Raw genomic sequence first — 19854 nt, 5'->3', positions numbered from 1 at the left:
TGTATGCCCTACTAGCCACCCCAGACACTCCACAGAAACCATTTCTAGCCTCAGGAAAGGAGAAAGAGCACAAAGAACAACATCCGAAAGCCTTCACATACTCCCATCTACTGGAACTCTGACCATCAGGAAATCCTAAACAAGCTGATAGGTGGTGCAGAGGGGCAATCTATCCCAGGTTATCCAGACATGACATAACCCTTCATACAGCTCCTTCACAAGATGGACTGGGAGCTGTCCTCTATCAGCGACAAGGGGAAAGGATGGATGCCGTACGGCTCACAGACATTGACACCACCAGATAAGTTCTTAGCTCTTTTAGGGACTACTTCTACCATGCCCCTTCCTTCGTTGTCTACACAGACAACAACCCACTTATGTCCTCACCACAGCCAAGCTGAACGCAGCTGGGTTGCAGAAAAGAATTTGAGAACCAGCTGCTCACAAGATTAAATGAACTGAGTGGAGTACATGGATCCCACACCACCCCTTATCACCTTGAAGGGAATGGTCAGGTCGAGAGGTTCAACAAGACGCTGCTCCGAATGTTGAGAACCCTGAATGAAGAGACAAATACGGACTGGAAAACCTCACTTCACAAGGTAGTGCATGTCTACAATTGCACATGCTCAGACGTAATCTTTCTTTCTATCTTCTGTTTGGAATGTCCCCAAGACTCTGCATCGACCTGCGATTCGACCTCGAAGTCAATGGCAGAAAAGGAATCTACCAGGACTACATCACAAACTAGCAGGAGAGAATGAAAGAGGCATACAACATCGCTGAAAAGGAAGCCACAAAAGGGTCTGAGAGAAAAGTCATTACGACAGGAAGGTCCATGGTCAGGAGCTACAACCCGGAGACAGTTCTTTTGAAAAACCTGTCTGAAAGAGGAGGGCCAGGCAAACTAAGGTTGTACTGGGAGGATCAAGTCCATATAGTCCTTCAAAAGGAGACACCCAGAGTCCGATGTATGAGGTGAAACGAGATAATGGACGAGGAAAAAGGGTGCTCCACAGAAAACTCCTGCCCTGTGACCGCCTTCCTTTAGAGAAAACCGAGGAGACCACATGCCCATGTACAAACACATCAAAGACAACACCCAAAACCCCCTCCCATAGACCCAAACAAACAGGCAGAGCATTACTCTGACAGTAACACCGATGACTATGAACTGAGATATGCCCTGCCCAGTCGCCACAGATCCAACTCTGGAGTGGAGAACACCGCTATGGATCCAGAAGCTGAAAGTCGCTGATTCCCCTGCCCACTTGCCCCCTTACACACCACATGTCCCCTTGCACATCACATTCCCCCTGCAATGCACCACATTCTCCCCGACACATGGAGAGGTCTGTGTGAAGGAATCTGGTGAGGAGTGTGGGGCCAGAGGGTAAGGATACAGTGGGTGAGCAGGTGCCAAGTCTTAGTAGCCCTGAAGACTTACCACCTCCATCCCACGAAGAGACTGACATCAGCCCAGAATACTGACATACGGTGCTTTAGGTGAACCGTCAGTGATTGACAGAGACATTAATATGGTGGATGTTCAGATTATGCCCCAGCGTTCATTCTCTAAAGCACTCCCAACACTCTGGAGACCCTGGTAATATGGTTATTGTATGTGTTTGATATGAACTTTAAACTCTGACAAGAACTGCCAGTATACTCTTAAGCTCCACTGAAGAGGAACATGAGAGTCTGACGTGTGTAGCCTATGCAAACAGAATGTGATTTTGTTGGCCGAAAAGATATCGGTTTAGTAAGGGAGATGAGGTATGGTTACCTTAAACTTCTAAATTTGTATTTATTATGGATCCCCATGAGCTCTTCCTGGGGTCGAGCAAAATTAAGGCAGTATATACATTTCAAAAAAACATCACATTCACAAATCTCTCAACACACGGTGTGCCCTCAGGCCCCTACACCACCACTACAGTACAAAATCCATGTTGTTGTGTGTGTGTGTATGCAAGTGTCCATTTAAAAAAAAAACTAATTTCACTGCTTGCATCAGTTACTTGATGTGGAATAGAGTTCCACGTAATCATAGCTCTATGTAGTACTGTGCGCCTCACATAGTCTGTTCTGGACTCGAGGAATGTGAAGAGACCTCGTGGCATGTTGTGTGGGGTATGCATGGTTGTCCGAGCTGTGCGCCAGTAGTTCAAACAGACAGCTCGGTGCATTCAACATGTCAATACCTCTTATAAATACAAGGAGTGATGAAGTCAATCTTTCCTACACTTTCAGCCAGGAGAGATTGGCATTCATATTATTAATATTAGCTATCTGTGTACATCCAAGGGCCAGCCGTGCTGCCCTGTTCTGAGCCAATTGCAATTTTCCTACTCCTTCTTTCTGGCACCTGACCACATAACAGAATAGTAGTCCAGGTATGACAAAACTAGGGCCTGTAGGACCTGCCTTGTTGATAGTGCTGTTAAGTAGGTAGAGCAGTGCTTTATTATAGACAGACTTCTCCCCATATTAGCTACTGATGTATCAATCTGTTTTGACCATGACAGTTTACAATCCAGGTTACTCCAAGCAGTTTAGTCACCTCAACTTGCTCAATTTCCACATTATTTATTACAAGATTTAGTTGAGGTTTAGGGTTTAGTGAATGATTTGAACCAAATACAATGCTTTTAGTTAGAAATATTTAGGACTAACTTATTCCTTGCAACCCAATCTGAAACTAACTGCAGCTCTTTGTTAGGTGTTGCAGTCATTTCAGTAGCTGACATGTATAGTGTTGAGTCATCCACATACATAACCACACTGGCTTTACTTAAAGTGGCATGTCATGTCATCAGTAAATACTTTTTTTAAAGTAAGGTGCATAGACAGCTGCCCTGGGGAAATCGTGATTCTACCTGACTTTTGTTGGAGCCTTCCATTAAAGAACACCCTCTGTGTTCTGTTAGACAACTCTTTATCCACAATATAGCAGGGGGTATAAAGCCATAACACATATGTTTTTCCAGCAGCAGACTATGATCGATGTCAAAAGCCGCACGGAAGTCTAACAAAACATTTCTCACAATCTTGAAAAAAAGTGCTGTGCTTGTTAAATGTCCTTCCCTATAAGCATGCTGAAAAGTTTGTTGTCAATTTGTTTACTGTAAAATAGCATTGTATCTGGTCAAACACCATTTTTTGGCTTACAGGCTGATCGGTAGGCTAATTTGAGCCAGTAAAAGGAGCTTTACTATTTTTAGGTAGATTAATTACTTTTGCTTCCCTTCAAGAGCTTGGGGCTACACACTTTCTAGTAGGCTTAAATTGAAAATATGTAAAATAGGAGTGGCAATATCGTCCACTATTATCCTCAGTAATTTTCCATCCAAGTTGTCAGACCCCGGTGGCTTGTCATTGTAGATAGACAACAATAATTGTTTCACCTCTTCCCCACTCACTTTACAGAATTCAAAATTATAATGCTTGTCTTTTATAATTTGGTTAGATATACTGGTATGTGTAATGTCAGAATATTGTTGCTGGCATGTCATGCCTAAGTTTGCCACTGAAAAAAATCATTAAAGTAGTTGGCAATATCAGTTGGTTTTATGATGAATGACCCATCTGACTCAATGAATGACGGAGCCGAGTTTGCATTTTTTCCCAAAATATAATTTAAGGTGCTCCAAAGCTTTTTACTATCATTCTTCGTGTCATTTAACTTTGTTTCATAGTGTAGTTTCTTCTTTTTATTCAGTTTAGTCACATGATTTCTCAATTTGTAATACATTTTTTCAATCGGTTGTGCAGCTGGACTTATTTGCCATTCCTTTTGCCTCATCCCTCTCAACCATACAATTGTTCAATTCCTCATCAATCCAAGGGGATTTAACCATTTTTAATAGCCATTTTCTTAATGGGTGCATGCTTATTAGTAACTGGAATAAGTAATTTCATAAATTAGTCAAGTGCAGCGTCTGTTTGCTCCTCATTTCACACTAATAATGATGTGATCAATACATGTTGATGATTTAATTCCTGTGCTGTTTGTAACTACCTTGGTAGGTTGACTGATTGCCTGCAACCTGGTTCAGGTTCTGGTTACAATTTGAAGCTTTTTCTTGAGTGGGCAGCTAAATGGAAATATGCACAAGTCTTTTGGATAATGTGCCAAGAATGTGGGTCCATTCTCTTTCAAGTGTTTAATGATATTCCAGGAGATACAGACTTACATTTTAGTGTTGAATATCTGGAGACATTTTACATTTTTAAAGTAGGGGAGGGTGAAATATGACTATTTATCCATTTTGGCATGATTTGAGCAATTATTGTGCAGTACCAGTATGGCCACTCTTGTTTTAATGTTGTGGTTGCTTCTTCTATGGTGGGCTCGCACTGTGGCAGTTGAGAGTAGTTTGCCAACTGAGTCAACAGCAAGACAGAGGCACCAACATAAAATTTATACATTTCCTTTATTTTAAAAGGTAAGCGAGTGGCAAAGACACTATTTAAAATATTACGTTTGTTATATTGTTATGTAGCATGTATGTTCTAATGAACTTGTGAAAGTCCACTAGATAATTTAGCCGTAGCAACACTAGATTCCCTAGCCAGCTAGCAATCTCGCAAAATAAGAATGCATTTGATTAATTATATTGTCATGTTGATGACTGTATAATTATATTGTATTTTGATATATACTGAACAAAAATATAAACACAACATGTCAAGTGTTGGTCCCATGTTTCATGAGCTGAAATAAATTATCCCAGAAATGTTACATACGCACAAAAAGCTTTTCTCTCAAATGTTTTGCACAAATGTGCTTACCCAGTAAGTGAGCATTTTTCCATTGCCAAAATAATCCATCCATCTGACAGGTATGGCATATCAAGAAGCTGATTAAACAGCATTACCATTACACAGCTGCACTTTGTGTTGGGGACAATAAAAGGCTACTCTAAAATGTGCAGTTTTGTCACACAACAGAATGCCACAGATGTCCCAAGTTGAGGGAGCGTGCAATTGGCATGTTGACAGCAGGAATATGCACGGCCCCATGTCACAAGGATCTGTACACAATTCCTGGAAGCTGAAAATGTCCAGGTCCTTCCATGGCCTGAATACTCTCCAGACATGTCACCCATTGAGCATGTTTGGGATGCTGATGACTGACGTGTATGACATCATGTTCCAGTTTCCGCCAATATCCAGCGACTTCGCACAGACATTGAAGAGGAGTGGTACAACATTCCACAGGCCACAATCAACAGCATTATCAAATCTATGCAAAGGAGATGGTGTTGCGCTGCATGAGGCAAATAGTGGTCACACCAGATACTGACAGGTTTTCTGATCCACGCCCCTACCTTATTTTTGTAGGCATCTGTGACCAACAGAGGGATATCTGTATTTCCAGTCATGTGAAATCCATAGATGAAGGCCTACTGAATATATTTAAATGGTTGGATTTCCTTATGAACTGTAACTCTGTAAAATCTTTTAAATTGTTGTGAGGTTTGTATTTCTGTTCAGTGTATATTCTGAATTTATATTTGTATTGTTATTACTTTTATCTATGAAATGGCAGTTGAGAGACGTTTGCCAAGTGAGTCAACAACAAGATGGAGGAACCAACATAAATATATTTCTTATCTTTATTTTGAAGGTCTTGGCTCCCTTTCTTCAACTCCACCACACTATATGTGTAACAATATCAATAATGCTGAGAGCGGATGAGAATTTCAGTCATAAACTATATATATATATATTTTTTTTAAAGCCTCATGGTGTCTACTCACCGAATGTAACGGAGGCCTCTTGGTAGTAGTATCCATCTGGGGTCTTTTTCTTCAACATTGAGCAGAGGTCCAGCCTGATCACCCTCTCGTCTCCAAAATGATGCTGAGCGTAGTCAGAGTACAGCTCAGGGTCCAGCTTCTTCACACCCTGGGAGAGAACACAGACATACACACAGAGACATGGGGATGTGCTCGCTGTCATGTCTGACCAGATATGGATGTTCTTGAACACACCCATCCACCCTGACCCCACACAGAAACACGTGCACGCACAGGAGGAACACGCAGGAAACGTGTCATCCACCACCACCAAACAGATTAAGCCGGCAGCTCTCATTTTTCCCTCCAACTCCCAGGTCAAATCCTCATCCCTCCTGCCAGACCAGACCATCTACTAATATCTATATACTGCCATAACCATCAGTCACTTGGCCACGATGGCAACCATAACCCTTGGCCACGATGGCAACCATATCCATCGGTCACTTGGCCACGATGGCAACCATATCCATCGGTCACTTGGCCACGATGGCAACCATATCCATCGGTCACTTGGCCACGATGGCAACCATATCCATCGGTCACTTGGCCACGATGGCAACCATATCCATCGGTCACTTGGCCACGATGGCAACCATATCCATCGGTCACTTGGCCACGATGGCAACCATGTCAAATAGTGGACCGCTGTTACAAATATACATTCTCTCAAAAGGAACATTTAACGGGCCTGCTTCCTTCCACGTGACAGTGACGTAGACTAAAGATATTGTACGCCATTTATAGGCTCAACAGTATTCACAGGAATAACCTTTCCTCATTTTGGATCACTGTATTATAATAGGGTATGATAATTCATACGCTCCACAACTACTGATTTTCATTCCCAAGTCTAGAATGATCATGCAGAGACTTATTTCATGATAACACATTATTATAATCAATGACATTAAGACTCCAGACAGCCAGATTTAAGTCAATCAAGATTATACGAGCCAGAATAGAAATGTACACCTAGCTGTGAATGACTCAGCGTCACTACCCTCCACACATTTCATCGTCTTACCTACGCACCCACATAAGGTATCCCTCAAAGGCAGAGAAGCTTGTGAGTCTGAAAGGAGAGTGAAGCTGCCCTAGACCTCCACACAGCAGTGTTGTTTGTCTGTCTGAGTCGGTGTTGTTCTCAATGCATGCCATTCCAGCCAGAGTGATGAGGAGTGATGAGGCTCACCTGACTGCGTAGCTTAGGAGCTTTGGACAATTTCATGAAGGTAAGGTGGGGCTTGAACGCTTTGCCGTCGCCGGACGAGAGGCCTTTCTCCTCAAATGTTTTCCTCACAACCCCTGGAGCGAATGACCACAGAGACAGAGAGAGAGGTTGATGGAAATAACAACAGCAGATCCATTTGCAATGCAGGACAGCGAGGGAGAGAGCAACTTTAGCCCAGGATGGTGTAAGATAAAAAGATAATCAATAGGAGGAGAGAAGAGGAGAGGGCGGGTGTATAGCGGTTAGTGGAAGTACAGGACTGGGCAGGACAGCTGCTGATAACATAATCCGTTAGTGTCTGTATTTAGGAAAGCTTGCGCCATCTAAAAAAAACTGTTTCATTGGAAACAGTAAGAAATATCTAAAAAAAAAAAAAAAATAATACCAATATCAGATTTTGCTAAAGAGAAAAAAAGCTAAACATTAAATATTATTTTATGAAAAATGGGTAAACAAAACTGTGCTGAGGGCTGACCCTTGGAAATCCTCATATACATAACAGATTTATCTTGAATTGGCATCCCAGCTCACATCTATATACGACTAACATATAGTTAGCAAGGCATGGTGAATGACGTAAAACATTACGCACACGGGAGAGAAGCAGAGGGAGGAGGAGGATGGGGGGAAAAAAGGGCAGAGTGGGTGGGGCAGCAGTAGCCGACTAGCAGTAGCACCCACCTGTGATCTGGGCCAGCGTGGCGAGGTGTTCTCCCTGAGCCAGCTCTACGAACGCCACCTCATTCCTGAAGTGTCCGATGCTGTGGAAGGGCAGGATGAGCTCCCGCCCCCGCAGCAGGTCCCGCAGCGCTGCCTTCATTTGGGCCACTGCACACACCGCCCTGCAGTCAGCACAGCACAACAGCCAGATCAATCCCATGGCATTAATCCCCTCTACATCCTCTTGCTCTTCCCACCACACCATGCTCACGCAGTAGCCACTCAGGCTAATACATCATTCATCCCTGCAGTTTTTAGTGATGCAAAATTAAATTGCCTGGGATGTGTACACAGTCAGATCTATAGCCATTTGTTTATCAGAGGGAGATAGTAGGCCTATATATTCAGTGGTTATAGAGGTTAAAAAAAGAGGACATTGTTACCTGCATTGTGTTTTACTGTATGTTTGATTTGTATTATTATTTTAACCTATTGACAAATTGTAGATGAATGAATATCGTCGGCTACAACATTTTTTATTTATTAAGGATCCCCATTAGCTCTTCCTGGGGTCCAAACAAATGAAGGCAAAATGATGAAACACATTACACCACTACATATCTACAATACAACTTGTATAATACCACCATACATACGCGTGTGTGCGTCTCCTCACAGTTCGCATTGTTCCAAAAGGTGTTGTTTATCAGTTTTGTTAATAAAATGCGTAGGACATAGAAACAGACAGAATTATTCTACTACAATCCCGATCAAACACGGTGGCTATCTGGTTGAAATAGTTGAAATCAGCTGCAGACACTCACAAGTTGACTTCCTCTTGACTGGCCAAGTGAGTCACCAGCAGCGTGATGTGAAGACTGCCCACAGGCACCAGAGCCCGTGTGAGTCTGGAGTCTCTCTGCATCACCAGGGCCTGCACCACCCCCACACCTTCACTGATCTGCACAAGTAGAACATGCCATTCACCCTCCTGCCATCCAGCATTTATATATAATAACCAGAGAACCTCCCACATACAAATCAATCAAATGTATTTATAAAGCCATTCTTAAATCATCTGATGTCAAAAAGTACTGTACAGAAACGCAGCCTAAAACCCCAAACAGCAAGCAATGCAGGTGTAGAAGCACAGTGGCTAGGAAAAACTCCCTAGAAAGACCAGAACCTAGGAAGAAACCTAGAAAGGAACCAGGCTACGAGGGGTGGCCAGTCCTCTTCTGGCTGTACCACCCCTTCCCCGTGGGCTTGAAAGCAAAGAAAGTACCAAAGTCTAAATAAATATACATAATTGGTTTGTATGTGTGGGGCTTTAGCTGAGATTGTTCTTTACTTCCAGGGCTCAATTGTTCCTTGCCTAGCACCATTCATTCTCACTGTCGATAATTCTAATGTTATAACTTCTAAATGGTTAAAAAGTGGGGTGGTTTCCATCTCAGAGCCAACATTTGTCTGCGCAGCAGTGCTGTATGCCAGCAGAAATCCTGTCTGATTGATGGAGAGATTCAAGGGGTTATCATTGTTAAGTAACATAATAGATTCAACGCATTGAATATTTAAATTCATGCTCTTCGAAATGTATTTCAGTCTGAGGTCCTGAGCACTCTGGAGCAGGTTTTCATCAAGGATCTCTGGTTCTTTGCTCCGTTCATCTTTCCCTCGATCCTGACTAGTCTCCCAGTCCCTACCGCTGAAAAACATCCCCACAGCATGATGCTGCCACCACCATGCTTCACTGTAGGGATAGTGCCAGGTTTCCTCCAAACATGACGCTTGGCATTCAGGCCAAAGTGTTCAATCTTGGTTTCATCAGACCAGAGAATCTTGTTTCTCATGGTCTGAGAGTCTTTGGCAAACTCCAAGTGGGCTGTCATGTGCCTTTTACTGAGGAGTGGCTTCCATCTGGCCATTCTACCATAAAGGTCTGATTGGTGGAGTACTGCAGACATGGTTGTCATTCTGGAAGGTTCTTCCAGCTCCACTGAGGAACTCTTGAGCTCTGTCAGTGACCATCGGGTTCTTTTTCACCTCCCTGACCAAGGCCCTTCTCCCCCGATTGCGCAGGAGGGCCGGTCGGCCAGCTCCAGGAAGAGTCCGGGTGGTTTCAAACTTCTACCTTTTAAGAATGATGGAGGCCAGTGTTCTTGGGGACCTTCAATGCTGCAGACATTTTTGTACCCGTCCCCAGATCTGTGCCTCAAGAAAATCCTGTCTCAGAGCTCTATGGACAATTCCTAGAACCTCAGGGCTTGGTTTTTTTCTCTGACATGCACTGTCAACTGTGGGACCTTATATAGACAGGTGTGTGCCTTTCCAAATCATGTGCAATCAATTGAATTTACCAATCAAGTTGTATAAAATATTTAAAGGATGATCAGTGGAAACAGGGTGCATCCGAGCTCAATTTCGAGTCTCATAGCAAAGGTCTGAATACTTATGTAAATAAGGAATTTCTGTTCTTTATTTGTAATAAATTTGCAAACATTTCTACAAACCTGTTTTTACTTTGTCATTATGCGATATGGTGTGTAGATTGATGAGGGGAAAAATTATTTAGTCCATTTTAGAATAAGGCTGTAACGTAACAGAATTTGGAAAAAGTCAAGGGGTCTAAATACTCTGAGTGTACCATAAACTTTTGAAACTGCACTATGAATTTAAATCCAATAGCCAGAAGCAGGAGCAATGGGACGCATTGAACTAGAGAAATTCAGGTTAAAGTAACTGGGATATCATTCCATATACTGAGGTCAGAGTAAATTAATTTGAGCGTTATGTCAAAGTTTCTGGCAATGGTTTTATCCATGGAAGGAAATATATCTACTCCCAAATATTTAAAATGGGAAACAATTAGGATTCCATAAGTAGAGATGGCGTCCTCCATCGGGGGCTTGAGAGGCAATAGAGCTGATTCGGTTAGATTAATTTTATAGCTTGAGATGAAGCTGAATGTATCTATGATCTTAAATGTATTTTGGAGCGACTGAGAAACAATGTCTAAAAATAGTAAAATATTGTCAACATATAACGAGATCTGTAGATATTAGAGAAATTGGTGTTATTTCCTTCGATTGATGAATTACCTGGCCAGAGGTTCCATGGATATAAGAATAGCAAAGGCGAAATTGGATCGCCTTGTCTGCTGCTTCGAGTGATTCTGAATAGAGCAGATATTGCCTGTTATAACTATAGCTAGGGGATTGGCATATAATATTTCAATCATATTAATGAAATTGGAGCCAATTCCCATATGTTCCAAGACAGACCAGAGATATGACCATTCTAGTCTATCAAAAGCTTTTTCTGCGTCGAGAGATAATACAGCCCAAGGAGCTGTTGTTTCTGATGAAGCATCTAAGATATGTAATAGTCGACAGAGGTTATATGAGGATAAACGCTTTTTAACAAACGCACAAAGTTGCGTAAGTCTCGAGATGGGACGACAACATTTAAAAAAACAGTATAACATTGTGTTAATCAAAGATATTATTTTCATTAAACCTTTATTTAACTAGGCAAGTCAGTTAAGAACAAATTCTTATTTACAATGATGGCCTACCCCAGCCAAACCCCATTGCCTTTGATCAACACAGATGTTAAACTGTTTTCTATGTAGCAGTTGTTTTGTGATCACATGGTGTATGTATTCTAAATATAGTGAGTTTATATGGACACACTATATAGAGAAATACCCCAAAATAAAATACAAATGAATTTTTCAACAAAAATATATCACTAAATTGTACCTTGGGATTTGTGATGGGTATTGAAACAAAGTAGTTTGGGCGTTGTGTTTCCTTCTTCTTCTTCTTTGTATCTGCATCCTCTTCACTTTCTACCCGACCACTTGCACCTCTCTTTCGTTTATTTTTCAATTTGGCCTCTGGCTTGGTAACTGGGGGAAATGTAACACAATGATATTAGTGTTGTACAAGAGACAAATGTGTGATGCCGTTATTCTGTAGTTGGATTTGACTGCCCTCCTGTAAAACCAACTGCCAGTCAAGTCAACAATGCATTATTCATCGCCAGTAGGCAGCTGGAGAAAATTTGAATGCAAGGGCAGCTGCGGTACAAGGAAGATCCTTGCATCAATTGGCAACTACAAATAACCAGTCATTATAGACTTACAGAGTCGGTGCCGCTAGTCAAATTTCTGCTCTCCTACTCGCCCAGCCAGTTAAAATGGAAAGAAACCATCAACTGGTCACACTATGGGAACTACTGAGCACATCCTCTCAATGAAGGTATGTTACAACTAACTGTGTTATATTAGCCTGGATATGTTGATTTGAGTTAGCCTGGAATCAACTGCAAAACAAATTATATGGCATAGACGGTTTACTTACAGCCAAGATCCTTCCATATTGCTGTACTTGCAAATGGAAGTTCGGACATAAGATTGTCAGAACATTCAGATGACTTAGACTTCTGCTTCCTTCCACGTGGCTTCTTGGGTCTCTTCTTGATCCTCTTCACTATTTCATGTTCTGAGGAACAAGGGGGAGATGATGACAGCATGTGGAAGGCTAAGATTGATCCTTCAAATACCTCAGACATAATTTTCAAGAAAAAGGCTCACCAAGTATCTGGATGAATGTAATTAATGTTTGTAGCTAGTGAATATAAGCTATTCATTGGAAGTAGTTGAGCAACTGCAAAAACTGATCGTTGTACAATTTATGGTCTGACTAGACAGATTGTGCGTGTGTGTGTGACTCCACCCCATCCACTGTTCTGCGTCGGGGCAATTCCACAGTAACAGGATTACACTGAGACACAGATCTTTCACTTAAAAAATGTAAACCAAACAAAAACTATTGATTTCAAAGTTATAAAATATATAACTTTATGCACAAGGACAATTTTTAACAAGTTCCACAGAAACTTTTATAAAAACACATTTACAGGAATAACACTGCAGACACAAAGTTCTGGTTCCAGAATAATACTGAGGGAGATTTGACCATAATTCTGTTAACAAAAAATTTCCAGTAAAACATGTTTTATTTACTGTCTAATAGTGATTGTGCATAGAGTTCTGTGGTCATTGTGCATAGAGTTCAATGGTTTGTTAAACTTCAAAATCAATGGTTTTTGTTTGGAGTCTCTGTCATTTTGTTACCATGGAATTGTCTTTTTTTATTTATTTTTTACCTTTATTTAACTAGGCAAGTCAGTTAAGAACAAATTCTTATTTTCAATTACAGCCGAGGAACAGTGGGTTAACTGCCTGTTTTGACAACAGCAAGCATGTAAACAGTATGCTAGAAGGTCAGACATCTTGTGAGAGTGACGATACTATAATTCTGATATTAGGCCATGACACTGGCCACCACTAAGACAGTACATAATAACAACAACATACTGTACTTACTGTACAAAGGGGCTTCTGTCTGTTTGCGCAACATGTCATCCAATAAATTACTGTGGGATGCACTGTCAAGAAGAGTACTTTCTTACAATTCTCTAATAATCATTTATGAGTTTTCGATTTCAGTGATGATACATGTAATGAAAACAAGCACCACAGAGGGTAGGATAAATATTTCTCACCAGGGGCAATGAGCTCCTTCACATTGCAATGCAAGTGACTCTCCTCAGCAGCAACTGGATCGGTTGATGCACCATGTGCAGGTGACAGCAGGTGGACGTTGCCATGTTCAATGCTGTTTGTCTCAAGCTCGACAGCATAATCAGTCCCGGTGACCGGCTGCATTTCAATTAAGTTTACCTGACCTTGAGGTAACACAGACACGTAGCAACTGTTTTGACGAGCTTTGATCACATTCAGCGAGGCACCTTGTGCAGTTCGCACATTGATGTTTTCTGCTACAATTACTCTTTGAAGCAGACAAATCCCTCTCAATGATTTAAAGAACTGAGGTCCTAGCATGAAAACCTAAACGAGATTCACCAGTTAGCTAGCTACATATTTATAGAATTTGTGCGCAAGACAGCTTACTCACATGTGATCAGGCCATGGGATTCAGTCTTACGTGCTTGCTAACTTTTAGCTAGCGCCTGCCACCTGTTGAAATAAGTCAAATTCAAGTTAACGTTAGCTCGCTAACTAGCTCTAACCTCGATAGCATGGCTACGACAGCAGACCGGCTGACTTAAAGGAGCATGTGCCTGGACAAACGTGTCACTCACTCATTCGAAAATAGTAACGTGTTGCTTACGGCTAGCATAGCTAGCTAACATGATTCGCTACACATGTAAACACAGGACTACGGATGCTCAAAAGGATCAAATTATATACGCTAATGACAAAAACTGAAGTTAACGTTGTCATATGACATTCTCGTGCTCAACGCTACAGTTTTGGAACATCATGGTAATGTTACCTTTTGTGTTTGTTTGTCTGTAAACGACTATTAAATCAGCTGTTTACTCTTCAGAATATAAAAAAACATCAATACAGATGTAGTGATGTTGATTAGTAACACACTTTGTATTTGACACTGTTACTGAAACAACGTTTCACTTTCTGCTAACTGATACAGTAACGTTAGCAAGTGATAATAGGGTGAGGTCATTACAATATTGTACAGGTAACGTATTTACGAAATAATACGTTTCCTTCGACAGCTAAATTCAGAGCACTCATTTCTCTCACTAAATGCTGAGAGCTGTCCGTCACTTGTCCGTGCCTGAGAACTGCTACTTTCTAAAAACAAATAGCCAGCAACAGGTGGTGATATAGTATCAGTTAATGCGCTATTGCCTCAGTTAGATTAGGCCACAGAGGACCCCAGGACATGGTTTGTAACGCACACATGCTGTGTAGGTGGCGTGGTGAACAAAATAGATCAGAGCTCTTATAACTATTTGAGTACTGTTTATCTCTTCTCTTCATGTATATAATAACTGAGGGGAAAAGACTCATCAAATCAATACACACCTTCTTGTATTTGTGTTAGTGACAGTTAACAGCTTTGTAATTTCAGGTGGCAGGCGCTAGCTAATTTCAGCCATAACCTCTTGTAAAATAACACAGTCACATACATTGAGGTGATCCTGAAGGACAGATCTCTCAACAAGCCAGTAGTTTGTCATCATATAACATTGTGTCCAATTCACCTGCTGAAGCTTATGCAGTATTGAAATGACATTAAAAACATTAATTTAATTTCTGTTCAAACTCCATGAGAAGAAGTACACCACACTCCTTCCTTGTTCACCATCCTCTCCTCAGGTAACACCTGTATTGTTTGCGGAACAAACAGTGCCTTGAAAGTGTAAGGTTCACATATGTGCTTGTCTCTGCCTTTCACGCCTTTGTTTGTGTTGTAACTGTAAACCACTGGATTTGGTTTCAGGTTGTGGGGGAGATATCTGCCATCACAGAAAGGGAACAGGTGTAATAGCAGGACCAGTTTGGCAACTTGTTCTTGAACTAAACAGAAGCGGCCCGGTGAATGCATGGAATGTCTCTCCCCACCTTACCCCTTGTGCCCATGTCACTTGTAGTACAGTCTCTGAGGTGAGTAAGAATCTGAAATGCCTATATTTGCTTAAAGTTCCTTCCTCCAAGATATGTGACATGGGGTGCAGTGTTACACAACAGCAACCATTCATAGAACCACCATTTACATGTAAATTGTAGCCATGTAAAATCAAGACTTATTTTTACACTGAAGTATTCTTGGAATGTACCATGTAATCTCAAAGATGTGTAATTGATTGCGGTATGTGCGGAATGTCAGCCATTAAAGGCATATGCATGCCGTCATGAAACAGATTATAATGTGGAGGATTAAAATTAATGGATTTTTAGTCATTCCATCAGCTCCACTGTCATCACCTGTACATGACAGTCATCCTGCGTCATGGAGGGTATTACATGAAAAGGTTATGAAGAGAGCAGTTGCTGTTGTCTCAATAATCAGTCAAACAATGACAGTGGAGCTGCTGCTTTAAAAAAGTAGAGGATTTTGAACCAGGCTGCCTGTGTTCAAGGCTCAGCCCCAAGGTAGCATCGAGAGGATTTACGTGCACACAGTGTGTGACAGTCACTGCTCCAAGTACTTCTTCTTTCTCCCTCTTAATCCACTGTTGACTTTAACACTAGCCATCCTCATTGGTCAGCAGTAAGGAGAACTAGCGGATACTCTATTTTCATCCCATTGGAATTTGCTTCATTGAAGGCAAACCTGGACCTAGCTCTTCTACCACAGGTGATGTTAACCTAGAGCAACCTCTTTGCCAACAAAAAGTGAGCAGCCAGGATTTCTTTTAATGCAGTTTTTAATGCATTTAATATCTACAGCACGGGCCAGATGGTGAATTGTGAATTCTTCTAACTAATCCCTTTGGGTAAATCTGCATAGCCACCATGTTCCGGGATTTGACAAGAAACAACAACCCTGGGTGGTTAAGAGAGAAGTTTGATTCCCTGGTAGTATCACTGCACATATCATGCTAATCAACTGGAACTAGGATTTATCTGTCGTTAATCTGTAATTGAGAATCAGTGGTTTAAACAGGACCAACACTATTGAGGTATATAATTTCTCTTTTACTTCTGGTTTTAAATTCTACATGGGTGTGGTCTTGTTTCATACCTCTGACAGCATGTACAACTATTAAATTAATACAAGATGGACATAATTCTCCCTTTGTCTTTGTTTTGCACCCGTATTTCTTGGGATGTATCGGTGGACCTGGCTGTCATCTGGGATCATGTTCATATTCTGCTGGTGAGTTGGATGTTACTTTTACCTTGATGTGTGAAGAAAGACGGAATATGGATAGTTCAATGAATTCAAACTTTATTTGCCACATGCACCAAATACAACAAGTGTAGACTTTACCGTCAAATGCTTACTTACAAGCCCTTAAATCAACAGTGCAATTCAAGAAGAAAATATTTACCAAGTAGGCTAAAATAGAAAGTAATACACTGACTCGATACCGGGCACCGTTACCGAGTCAGTATGCAGGGGTAAAGGCTAGTTGAGGTAATCTGTACATGTAGGTGGGGGCGAAGTGACTATGCATAGGTAAAACAAACAGCGAGTAGTAGCAGCAGTGGGGGGGGGGGGGTCAATGTATATTGTGCGGTGGTGATTTTATGAGTCTAATGGCTTTGGGGTAGAAGCTGAGGAGTCTGTTGGCCCTAGACTTGGCGCTCCGGCACCGCTTGCCGTGCGGTAGCAGAGAAAGCAGTCTATAACTTGGGTGACTGGAGTCTCTGACAATATATATGGGCTTTCCTCTGACACCGCTTATTATATAGGTCCTGGATGGCAGGAAGCTTGGCCCCAGTGATGTACTGGGCCGTTTGCACTACCCTCTGTAGCGCCTTACGGTCAGATGCCGAGCACTTGCCATACCAGGCGGTGATGCAACCAGTCAGGATGCTCTCGATGGTGTAGCTGTAGAACCTTTTGAGGATCTGGGGGCCCATGCCAAATCTTTTCAGTCTCCAGAGGGGGAAAACGTTTTGTGCCCTCTTCACAACTGTCTCGGTATGTTTGGACCATGATAGTTCGTTGGAACATGGAACATGAAACTCTTGACCCGCTCCACTACAGCCCCATCGATGTTAATGGGGGCCTGTTCGGCCTGCCTTTTCCTGGAGTCTACGATCAGCTCCTTTGTCTTGCTCACATTGAGGGAGAGGTTGTTGTCCTGGCACCACACTGCCAGTTCTCTGACATCCTCCCATAGGCTGTCTCATTGTTGTCGGTGATCAGGCCTACCACTGTTGTGTTGTCAGCAAACTTAATGTTGGTGTTGGAGTCGTGTTTGGCTCCATATTTTTCTTTGCATTTGTGCTTTATTAATCCTATTTGAAATTGACCTTTCAAAACCTTTTGACCAAAATAATTTGTTCTTTAAAATGTGATTCCTCAGTCTATTATGTGTTATTTGGTTGGCTGAAATTAAGATGTTGGTTTCATCATGGTTTGATGTTTCAGATGTTGGCTTTTTGACATGACCCTATCACAGGAGTGTTGTGAGGGACCCTTTAGACCTCTAACACAGTCCTATTATGAGTTACAACTAGAGGTCGACCGATTTAATCAACATGGCCGATTAATTAGGGCCGATTTTCAAGTTTTCATTACAATCGGTAAATCGGCCTTTTTGGATGCTGATTACATTGAAATCCAGGAGGAGACTGCATGGCAGGCTGACCACCTTTACGTGAGTGCAGCATCAAAATGACCTTGTGGATGCAAGGAGCCAAGGTAAGCTGCTAGCTAGCATTAAACTTGTCTTATAAAAAACAATCAATCTTCACAATCACTAGTTAACTACACATGGTTGATGATATTACTAGGTTAACTATCTTGTTCTGCATTGCATATAATCAATGCGGTGTCTGTTAATTTATCATCGAATCACAGCCTACTTCAACTTCGCCAAGCGGGTGATGATTTAACAAAAGCGCATTTGCGAAAAAAGCACAATCGTTGCACAAATGTACCTAACCATAAACATCCATGCTTTTCTTAAAATCAATACACAATTATATATTTTTTAACCTGCATATGTAGTTAAAAGAAATTAATGTTAGAAGGCAATATTAACTAGGGAAATTGTGGCACTTCTCTTGCGTTCAGTGCAAGCAGAGTCAGGGTATATGCAGCAGTTTGGGCAGCCTGGCTCGTTCCGAACTGTGTGAAGACCATTTCTTCCTAACAAAGACCGTAATTAATTTGCCAGAATTTTACATAATTATATAACGTTAAAGGTTGTGCGATGCAACGGCAATATTTAGACTTAGGGTTGCCACCCGTTTGATAAAATACTGAACGGTTCCGTATTTCACTGAAAGAATAAACATTTTGTTTTCGAAATGATAGTTTCCGGATTTCACCATATTAATGACCAAAGGCTTGTTTTATTATAATTAAGTATATGATTTGATATTTGATAGAGCATTCTGACTGAGTGGTGGTAGGCAGCAGCAGGCTCGTAAGCATGCATTCAAACAGTACTTTACTGTGTTTGCCAGCAGCTCTTAGCAATGTTTGAAGCACAGTGCTGTTTGACTTCAAGCCTATCAACTCCCGAGATTAGGCTGGCAATACTAAAGTGCCTATAAGAACATCCATTAGTCAAATTATATGAAATACAAATGGTATAGAGCGAAATATTCCTATAATAACTACAACCTAAAACTTCTTGACTGGGAATATTGAAGACTCATGTTAAAAGGAATCACCATCAATCAACCGATATGTTCTGAGCAAAGAACTTAAACGTTAGTTTTTTTTTACATGGCACATATTGCACTTCTCCAACACTGTGTTTTTGCATTATTTAAACCAAATTGAACATGTTTCATTATTTATGAGACTAAATTGATTTTATCATATTACATTAAAATAAGTGTTCATTCAGTATTGTTGTAATTGTCATTATTACAAATATATAAAAACTGTCCGATTTAATCGGTATTGGCTTTTTTGGGTCCTCCAATAATCGGTATCGGTGTTAAATTCTTTATTAACATTTTGCATCATCATGATGATGTGGCCAGTGACACTTTGCTTCTCGAAAGTACAATATCTTGAAAAGTTGACTGACATGCAAAATATTTTGGGACTGTATCAACTGTGGGCTAATGCATTTTTTGGCAGAGTGGTTTTCCTTTTAATGTTCCCTGTGCAGTAAATATAAGTAGTCTAGTATAATCACTCATATATATATATATATATATATATATACACACACACACTGACACCACACACACACTTTCACTCTCATATACTGCTGCTACTCTGTTCTTTATTTTACTCTTATTATTATCTATCCTGATGCCTAGTCTCTTTACCCTGCCTTCATGTAGATACTGTACAGTATCAATCTCATACCTCTCTCTGCACATTGATCAGGGACTGGTACTCCCTGTATATAGCTCCATTCTTGTGTATTTTATTCCTTGTGTTGCCATTTTCTTTTTCTACTCTGGTCGTTGGGAAAAGCTTATAAACAAGCATTTCACTGTAAAGTCTACACCTGTTGTATTTGGTACATGTGACCAATACAATTTGATTAGCTCACGTCTACGTCAAGGTTATAAAGAAAGACAAGGCCATCAGCCCATTGATTCATTACACTACAAACATTTAAAAGGTAATCGATGCATTAATAAAGCACACGCAACCTCCTAAACAT

The 19854-nt window shown here is 41.1% G+C and overlaps 2 protein-coding genes across 8 annotated transcripts in view; one reads left to right on the top strand and one right to left on the bottom strand.

The window, feature by feature from the left end:
• Positions 1–13936, bottom strand: part of LOC135557550 (A-kinase anchor protein 7-like) — a 59543-nt gene extending 45607 nt beyond the window's left edge. Inside the window, exons 1-9 of one of the 6 annotated variants that reach the window (XM_064990917.1) lie at positions 13873–13936; positions 13686–13747; positions 13273–13455; positions 12066–12206; positions 11463–11611; positions 8523–8659; positions 7720–7880; positions 7000–7112; positions 5766–5913 (exon numbers count right to left, since the gene is read on the bottom strand). In XM_064990917.1, coding sequence (XP_064846989.1) covers positions 5766–5913; positions 7000–7112; positions 7720–7880; positions 8523–8659; positions 11463–11611; positions 12066–12206; positions 13273–13435 — 1012 coding nt within the window. In that variant the 5' untranslated portion in view covers positions 13436–13455; positions 13686–13747; positions 13873–13936. Of the gene's footprint in view, positions 1–5765; positions 5914–6999; positions 7113–7719; positions 7881–8522; positions 8660–11462; positions 11612–12065; positions 12207–12298; positions 12382–13093; positions 13234–13272 lie in introns of those variants that run through there. The other 5 variants (XM_064990915.1, XM_064990916.1, XM_064990914.1 and 2 more) reach the window with 5 other exon arrangements.
• epb41l2 (erythrocyte membrane protein band 4.1 like 2) overlaps positions 11848–19854 on the top strand; it is a 103069-nt gene continuing 95062 nt past the window's right edge. Inside the window, exons 1-2 of one of the 2 annotated variants that reach the window (XM_064990896.1) lie at positions 11848–11963; positions 15042–15205. The gene's annotated coding sequence lies outside the window, so the exon portion shown is untranslated. Of the gene's footprint in view, positions 11964–15041; positions 15206–16253; positions 16422–19854 lie in introns of those variants that run through there. The other variant, XM_064990897.1, reaches the window with a different exon arrangement.

Source organism: Oncorhynchus masou, chromosome 16 (assembly GCF_036934945.1).
Source record: "Oncorhynchus masou masou isolate Uvic2021 chromosome 16, UVic_Omas_1.1, whole genome shotgun sequence".
In the NCBI taxonomy this organism is placed as follows: Eukaryota; Metazoa; Chordata; class Actinopteri; order Salmoniformes; family Salmonidae; genus Oncorhynchus; species Oncorhynchus masou.
This window is presented reverse-complemented; position numbering and strand designations above follow the sequence as displayed.